This window comes from Crocodylus siamensis, chromosome 5 (genome assembly GCF_052110815.1).
Source record: "Crocodylus siamensis isolate JL-2025a chromosome 5, ASM5211081v1, whole genome shotgun sequence".
Taxonomy (NCBI): domain Eukaryota; kingdom Metazoa; phylum Chordata; order Crocodylia; family Crocodylidae; genus Crocodylus; species Crocodylus siamensis.
In genome coordinates, this window is record NC_143399.1 from 60,227,651 (window position 1) to 60,236,686 (window position 9,036).

Here is a 9,036-nt window from a genome sequence, read left to right on the forward strand (position 1 = left end):
AGGCATACATACTTGCTTAATTAGCAACTGAATTCAAATTCAGGAAAGTTCACATCAAAACTGGCTGGCCTTGTCAGGATTTACGGATGCTAAGCTCAAATAAAGTTCCCTCTCATTCTTGCCAACAATGCCTCCCACCTCCAACATTTTACATTATTATTTTCTTCTCTTTTCTCTTTTTCAGCATGGTACAGAATTTTTCCTGGGAGGAAATTTGTTTCTACACACTTATCTGTACAGTCCTTGCAATGAGGTCACCCACTCTAGGCTTATTCAGTTTCTTTCAACCAAGCTGGGGGTTGCCACCACCTATGCCCGCCTCCAGTCATAGACAGAAGAAGTGATTCACACTCAGAAAAGTGAGATGGAAACACTACACAGGCACAGAAAGGGATGACTTGAAGATGGAGATACTCAGAGGAGGAAAGTGCCTGTTTATTACTGAAAAAAGAATAATCACAAAGATCCACCCCAGATCACCACTCTGCCATCCCAGTCAGCCCACAAGTGGCAGAGGCCTGAATGGGAGGCCATGTATGCTCCTGAGGCACATACATACCATGTTGTCCCCACACAGCTGGATTCAGCCCCTGCCAAGTCCTGAAGGAGAGGCAGGGGGACGAGGAACTGCTGGGCAGCTATAGGACCCAGCGAGGGTTGGATCAAGTTGCACAGGAACAGGAGGGGTGGGGTGCTATCACTGCTCTTGGGCTGTTTGAGGTGGCACAGCAGCAACCTAGGGAGTGGAGGAACAATACAGGGGATGATGTGTAGCAGTGGGATGATTCAGGGCATAGCAGGGGGGCAATTCAAGTGGTGCGGGGGGAGCTTCCCCTTCCTCCCTGGTCTATACTGTGGATAGAGAGCTGGCAAGCAGGGCAGCCATGGAGCAGACTTGCAACCCTAGCCATGTACCCATTTGCCAGCCCTCTAATGGCAGGTCTCAGCTGTTATTTCCCTCTTATCAGCCCTGGTGAGGCCACATCTGGAGTATGGTGTCCAGTTTTGGGCCCCCCAGTATAGAAAGGATGTGGAAAAATTGGAGAGAGCCCAGTGGAGGGCAACTAAAATGGTTAGGAGCTGGGTTACATGACTTATGAGGAGAGACTGAGGGAACTGGACTTATGTAAAAGTAGAGAAGAGAAGATGGAGAGGAGATTTAATAGAAGCCTTCAACTAATTGAAAGAGGACGAAGCTAGGCAGTGGTGGCAGATGACAAAACAAGGAGCAATGGTCTCAAGTTGCAGCAAGGGAAGTTTAGGTTACATATTAGGAAAAACTCTCACTAGGAGAGTAGTAAAACACTGGAACAGATTACCCAGAGAGGTTATGGACTCGCCATCCTCGGGAATTTTTAAAGACCCAGCTAGACAAAGCCTTGATTGGGAAGTTGAACTAGATGACCTCCTGAGGTGACTTCCAACCCTAATTTTCTATGATTCTGTAAGTATATACACACACGTATATGTATACACACACATACACATGTGTGTACTTTATATATACCTAAAATTTTAGGCAAGGGCCTTTGGTTCTGGCTCTGCCGTATTTGATATAGGGCTACAGAAGGTGGCAAAGTTGGTTTATGCAACTCTGTCCTTTCTGTAGTCTGGAGCAGGCTAGCTTAGGAGTATTTATTTGCAAGACCAGATCAGATCCCATAGGAACTTAAGACAAACTTCTTTCTAACTTCACAATGTCAAATCTTTGACTGCCTGTATAGGTATAAATACACTATCTACATTGGGACTTAACTGCTATTAAATCACAAAGGTGACATTTGATGTTCACTTTGCATAAGGATAACAAAAAAGAGAAGGCTTCAAGAAAATGAAGAATCAGGTCACTGCTTTAGGGGACCGGAGATGAATCATTATTTACTGAAAATTAGGCTCTATATTTTTGCTAGGTCCCATGTTGACCTAAATGCTTTGTGAACTATATAATTATTACATTGCCTCAGAAAATTCAGCCACCTAGTTTAAAGACATGTTTACATCAGCCAACTCTTCTTTTCCTTTTAGTCCTTTGGGGTGAATGAGTTTGAAAGCATTTAGTAAATAAGTGTTCATCTGTGGAGCAGAAACAGTACCACAGGAAGCATTCAGACAGATATACTTATGTCACTGTTAATGTACAAAGGATTGCTAAGAACTGGTGGTTAGGTCAGTTTTGACGCAGATTTAATTTTCAAGATAAGTCTTATAGGATGTTGAATCCATGAACTTATACAAGTTACCTAGACACAATTTTCATTCTTACAATATTCTCAATACTATACTGTGGCTGTTTCAGACAAGTCAGTAAATCATCTCTTTTCCTGTGATCCCAAGAAACCCTGGATAAATTATACAACTCACACAGGGTTAAAACAAACAGATTAAACTTTGCAGAAGTACGGGATATCTATGGAAAGGTTCAAAAGACATCTGAGGGCATGATTATGCCACTACCAAGAAAAAGTCCTACCCAATTGCTCTCACCATATACTGGAAGAAATAAATGGTCATGATTATTGCAGTGCTGGGTATGCCCAGTGCCACCTCAGGAGCACACCTGAGACAAAACTTGAGAGGAAAGGCAGATCAAGAGAGGGTGCACTGCTGCACTTGAACCCCACTTTGGTTCCCGCTCCACCCAAAGTTTAAAACGCTTGCAATGCTAGCAGCATTTCTGATCAGGCAGTGCTGAGAGAGTCATCCAACTTCATGGCTCATTGTAACCCATCTCATCACTTCTAAACTCGTCATTCTACACAGGTGTTAACAACCCTCTCTTCTTTTTAATGATCTTGATGTTCCACCAATCCAGCTATCACTTGTTTTGCAGTCAGTGGCAATGCGTAGGGGGTGCACAGGGAAATACGTGCACCCCCTGAGAGCACTGGTGCACCCCTTGTCAGGCCACGCTCCCTGTTTAGGCAGGCAGGAGCACCGGTGCCCCCTCTGTGAGCACTGGCTGGAGAGCGGGGCTGCCAGCAAAAGTGGCTGCGCCACTTCCAGAAGTAGACCCCCTGACTCAAGAGGCACCAGTCACCCGTGTTTGCAGTTGTGCTACTGTCTATTAATAGTTCCTGATAACGAAGCTCCTATTTCACACCCCTGCAAATTGTTTTTAAATCATTCCCATTAAGTTATATTTGTTTTTGGTTCAATGGTAAACTGGATAATGAAGCCCTAGGCCCCTAGTCAATATTAGTAAAGTTTCTAGTTTATTTTTAACTGGAGAAAAATATGTATTGTGTTATATATAATGATACACCACACCATCTGCACCTCCCTTTCTAAAACTCAAGATCTGTCCATGCCTGAGAATGTTCCTGCCCATATGTCAGAAGCAGAGATATATTATTTTTTGGTAAGCAGTGCACATGGAGTGGGACTGAGTGAGCAGACCTTGTTTTTGAGTGCTATAGGATCATCATGGAAGTAATATAGACATGCCCTTAAAATAGGCAGGAATCACCACAAAAGGATGGAATCAAAACAACTCATTTCTCTTGTTGAAGAATTCTGCCCTTTCCTTTTTATTCACCAAGGCACAAATGCAAGTATCTTCATATATAAAAATCTAAACTCATTAGCAAGACCTACAGATCCCTTGAGTGTGCTATAATGTTTACTTTAATCTGAATGTACTCAATGCAGCTTTAAAGTCCTTTCCTCCTACTAAAAGTATCCTTAAACATGTTTCCTGTATACATATTTTAAAACCAAGGCTAATCAAGTTGTATTATCTATGTTTCAAACAGTATTCAAGTGTGTGAACTGCAAAGCTTACTGCATATGGAATTCTAGCATTGACAATACGTCATGTCATTATTCTTACTATTCTAGTATGCCAATAAAATTCATTATAAAAAAATGGATTATTAGTATCCCTAATATTATGTAGTACAGGTACATTCTGTAGCAAATGTGCCCTTCTTAGGTGAATGGGAAACATTTGGCACATGTTCAAAGAAAGATCCCCAAATTGCATGCAATAGAAGTATGGCACAATCTAGTTTTTAACATTTTAAAATGTTAAAAACCTCAGACATGGTCAAGGGCACCTGTCAGACATAGTCAAGAACTTTTGCGTTTTTTTTCAAAAAAAAAAATTAAGCTTTTTTTTTTCTTTTTAACCAAACAGATATAATCACATCCGGTTTAACCTTGGCCACGAGACACTGCTGTTTTCTTTTTTCAAAGATACACGTCACTGTGTGCCGAAAAAAAGGGGAACTTCCACAGCTTGTGGTAAGGTTGCATGATAAACAGATCTGTTCCCACCAACGAAAGAACCTGCTTGCATCAATAAAAAGCGGCAGCACCGTCTGTGAGCTGACATTTGCAACTCTACGGATTATCACTGCAGAAGACAACCCTACACCAAAATTACGCAAAATGCCAGGATTATTTTTTTCCCACAACAACCCAACTGAATTGAAAGAAGCCGAATGCAAGGTCGCAGAAGGCAAGGTCCATAAAAAGAAGCAAAAGGCTTTGTAAGTACATGTGATGTAGTAATCAAATGTATTTGAAGTGAAATTCACATCAGGAACTTAAGGATTTAGAATTAGTGCCATTTCATAGAGTTCACAGGCACAAGGTGTTGAACAACTATAATATTACTACAATAGGACTTGAACTGAAAAGAATCTGGGTGAACAGATTTTTCTCTGTTAAAACAAATTAAAACATGTTCAGTATAGAATGGAAAGGAAGAGGCTTTATTTGGCAAGGGTCAAACCTCTTGTTCTCCTGAGAGCTATTACATGTATTATTAGCATGGCTGGCATCAACTATCAGAGGGAAAAACTCTAGCTTTAAACATGCACAAGTTCTAGGACTTTCTTTCAGAACATAAATGCAACTGTATTTAACCAGAATAATGGACATATTACAAATGTTTGATTGTTGATTTCAGTGGTGCTGATCTGAAAAGCTATTTGAAGTCCATGGTCCCACATCCTGAATCTGGCATCAAAACTTCTACCTCCAGAAAAGTTCTGTAAGTACTCAGCTCTCGTAACATATAATAATAGTTAACTAAGGCTAAATTACTATATTCTGTCTTTACAAACTACTGTATTAATTTTTATAAATATATAACTGATTTCAGGGATGTCCACCAAACATACTATTTTACAGGAGCTAATAAATTAAAGCTCACCAACAAGTTTGTGAAGTAGGGAAATGTCATTATCCCTATTTTAGAGATGGGGAAACAGTAGCACAGATTGATAAAATGACACTCTCAAGGCTATGGTAAAAGTTAATTAAAAATCTCAGGGTCCAGTCTAGGTAATCATGGAGCCTTCCAGTCTTTCATTAACTTACTTGTATAACTCTGTTTATTATTTGCCCCACTTCAATCTCCAAGCAATGCTAGCAATTTTATGCAGAGTCAATTATGAGTTTTAAGAATAAGCAATTCATGTTCATAGCATTCTGTAATCATTTAAGTCTTCCTAAAAGTACAATACTTTGTTTTTTATATTATATCGTTTCCTTTCCTTTTTGTCACTATAGGCTTTCTGCAGAAGAGGTGATGCAATGGTCCCAGTCTTTGGAAAAGCTTCTTGCCAGCCAAAGTAAGTGCATTACTTTATTACTGATACTTCTTTATTATTGAACTATTACTTTTCTGATGCGTCTTAAATATAATGCTAAACCTGACTGTGTATTTGTGTTTGCTGTAGGAGGTCAGGGAGTCTTTCGGGAATTTCTGAAGTCCGAGTTCAGTGAGGAGAATATGGAGTTCTGGTTGGCCTGTGAAGAATACAAGAAAACCAAGTCTGATCACTTACATGGCAAAGCAGAGAGGATATATGAGGAGTTTGTTCAGTCAAATGCTGTTAAACAAGTAAGTACAAAGTTAATGTGTACATATTTATATTTGAAATATTATGGGACAGCCATGAAAAAGAATAAACATGTCATTCTAAAACAAATATCCATTTAATTAAATGGAAAGAAAAGGCATTCGTGGTTTTGTTAATTTACCTACTATACTTCTGTGTTGTGCCCCAAGCCTACCAAAGCCTCACAAACACAATTACATAAGGCAGGTCAATGAATGGATAAAATCCTGCTTGGAAAGTGGAGGTGGTGGTAGTAATGATTCATCTGGTGACACTCTTCTTTTGAACTGATTTGAACTTATGCCAAACAAGACATGAGGGCATCCTGCCTCAAACACCGACTAAAGTGTTGGTGATTTTTAGTCCTTAAAGATCAGAGATGACTTTGGAGTGGGGGGAGAAGGCAGGGAACAGGACAAATGTACTAGCATCAACCTTATTCCAAACTGTATGCTTAACATTCAGCCAAAAAGAGTCCTTTTGTTATTTGACTTAAAGTTATTCTTTACTTCCTCACCTAAACCTTTGTGTTGTGGTTCTTCAACCCCAGAAGCAACTGTGTTACAACAATGAACAGTATTTCTTGTGTGCAGTTAGTGTATCAGTTTTATATTTAATCACTAAAATAAAAAGGCAGCACATATAAGGGCAGATGAATTGTTCTAACTTAAAAAAAAACCAAAAAAACCCTTTGGAGTGAAATCGAAGAGTTTGTTCCAGCAAGATAAAGTAACAAAAAGAAGCAGGAAGGAACTTTTTTTTAAAAAAAAAAAACCAACACATTACATTTCATTTTGTCTTTCCAGATTAATATTGACTATCGTACAAGAGAAACAACAGCTAAAAAGGCTCAAGACCCAACCCTCACAAGCTTTGATGAAGCCCAAAAAACTGTCTACGTACTTATGGAGAGGGATTCCTATCCTCGATTCTTGAAATCCAAAGCCTACCTGAGCCTTTTAAACCAGCTTCAGGCCAACACTCTCAAGTGAAGAGTCTGATGAAACAGAGAAATGATGGTAGACTACTTATGTCACTTAACCTACAGACAGGTCTTCCTACATGGCTGGCTTTCAGTAGGGAGAATGGTAATGCTAGGCTCCAGAATGCTGGGAGGAACACAGAATAGCTCTGCACGCATGAGATTGCTTGCTAAAACCCAACAAAGAGGAGGAAGGCACTGAAGCTAGTTTTTATACAAGAATGAGAATGGGGGAAAACCTCCTCCCTAACTGCACTGAACTGAGACAGGAAATATTATTGTTCACGTGGTACTATGATTCTGACCAAAGTATTACAACTCATAGAACTGCCAGTGACTTGGATAAGGCAGGGTAATGTTTTTGTATCTGATAAAGATGGTTACAGAAGGGAAATATATCAACAATGAGGGAAAAAATTTCAGCTGATAGTTTTGGTAACTTAAAAAAAAGCAGCTAAAAAACACATCAGCAATGATGTCTGGCCTATAAATGTTAACAAATGTGTGTGCAGTAATAATATTGTATTATGGAAATGTATTATAAGCTTAAAATTTTGAATGGATTTTTATTTAAAATGTTAAAAACTAGATTACCCGATACATTGTATTTAACAAGTAGGTATGTAGCATTTCTTCACTCTTTAATTTATCACAATGTATGAAATAGTAAGATACAAATCCACAAGTAAAAACAACTAACAACAGGTACAGTGTTTCTCTGGTCTTTTTTTAAATTAATTTAAAGAGAAAGATTACTAAGCTATCTGATCAGAATTAAAGTATAGCTTTTGTAACATCTGGTTTTCTTCTAGTCTACTCATAAATTCCATTCTATATTCATCATTCTCTCAAAACCTACTCATGCAAATATTCTAGATCTTCCTTCTGATCCAATTCTTTATTACAATTATTATATATTAGCTACACTCTAATTACTACTGAAGGGACATAGAATAAGATCCAAGTTTCTCTCCCATTTTTTGCACATCCACAACCTTATTAAGTTTTTGAGCAAGAGTAAAAACTAAGAATAAAAACATCAGAGCAGAATTGCAGAAGAAGCTCCTCATCTTACGTTCTTGACTTGTAAAACATACCAGATCATTCATACATATCAATAATGACAGTAACTGGTGAGATTGACCAGCAGTGCTATTGCTACAGCACCGTGTTTTGGCAGGATGCTGCGTTGACAGAGACTCTCATTTACAGTGCTAATATTAAAGTAAAGGTCATTTTAAATTGTGCGTTAAATTTGCTCCGCAAACAATGCAGTGTTGTGTGGGCAGCATATACCAAAAATGGCAGTGGTGACTAGATGGGAGATTAAAGTAAAAGTTCAACCTCATAACTGTACTTGAAAATGCTAATATCAAAACACAAATAATAATCAAATATGTTGCTTTAAAACCTTGTGATGTTAGATGTTAACATGAAAATAAATAATCTGCTAACAATTAATTTTCTCTATGCACCTTTCTCCCTTACAATTTCTTTTTACACCTTTCTTTTAGATTTTCCATTTTCCTAAATTATACACTCAGAACCTAGTCTTAATTCACTATTGCTAATATCAGGGAATGGAAACTGCATTAATTTTATGCAAAAGGCATCTATACATACTTGCTTTCTGTGGAAAAATGGCTGCATTTATACTTCCACCCTTTGCTGAAGGGCTTCTACTGGAGGACACTAACCTTAATATACAGCTGAAGTTCCTATGGAGTGAACACAAAAGATGCACTTGAAGCTACAGTTTCCTGCCCTCTTTTTAGTCTACCACCCTTTGGGGTTTTATTACTACCTGTATTGATGCACCAGTCAGTGACAAACAGCCTTGTTGGTCCAGGTGCTGTTGATGTAGAGGAAAAACTTTCCTTCAAAGACTATCCGCAATAAAGTTACATGTACAACTGAGAGAATCTTCAGCTGTAAAAATTGGGTGTTACCTATTGCGTTAACGATACCCAAAACAAACTAGGTTCCAGATTAATCTCTCTGCAAACCTAATGCCTAGAGACCTAGCAAATAAAGGCAGTCACATAGAATGTGGGAGATTACACAGATTCTCTCTGGGCATGTCTGCGCATGTAATTAATGTGGCTGACTAAATTCTGGTGCAATTTCAGCCAAAGTAAATTAATCCTTATGTCACCATCTACACATGCATGTAAGTGCAGTCATTTACTCCACCGATGGATAGTA

General features: G+C 38.7%; 1 protein-coding gene across 1 annotated transcript; it reads left to right on the forward strand.

Annotated features, from left to right (window-relative positions):
- The first annotated feature begins 4,313 nt into the window (after positions 1-4,313).
- Positions 4,314-7,508, forward strand: RGS1 (regulator of G protein signaling 1). The gene is made up of 5 exons (XM_090047871.1): positions 4,314-4,490; positions 4,913-4,996; positions 5,518-5,579; positions 5,688-5,851; positions 6,656-7,508. The coding sequence occupies exons 1-5, from the start codon at positions 4,390-4,392 to the stop codon at positions 6,839-6,841; spliced, it is 597 nt and encodes a 198-aa protein (XP_089903997.1). The 5' UTR covers positions 4,314-4,389; the 3' UTR covers positions 6,842-7,508.
- Positions 7,509-9,036: the final 1,528 nt, after the last annotated feature.

What these genes read in the sequence shown, in the direction of transcription:
- RGS1 (XM_090047871.1), top strand. Translation starts at nt 4,390, where the DNA reads ATGCCAGGATTATTTTTTTCCCACAACAACCCAACTGAATTGAAAGAA. An exon ending in AAAGCTTCTTGCCAGCCAAA is followed by an intron (nt 5,580 to 5,687) that starts GTAAGTGCATTA and finishes TGTTTGCTGTAG; the next exon opens with GAGGTCAGGGAGTCTTTCGG. An exon ending in AGTCAAATGCTGTTAAACAA is followed by an intron (nt 5,852 to 6,655) that starts GTAAGTACAAAG and finishes TTGTCTTTCCAG; the next exon opens with ATTAATATTGACTATCGTAC.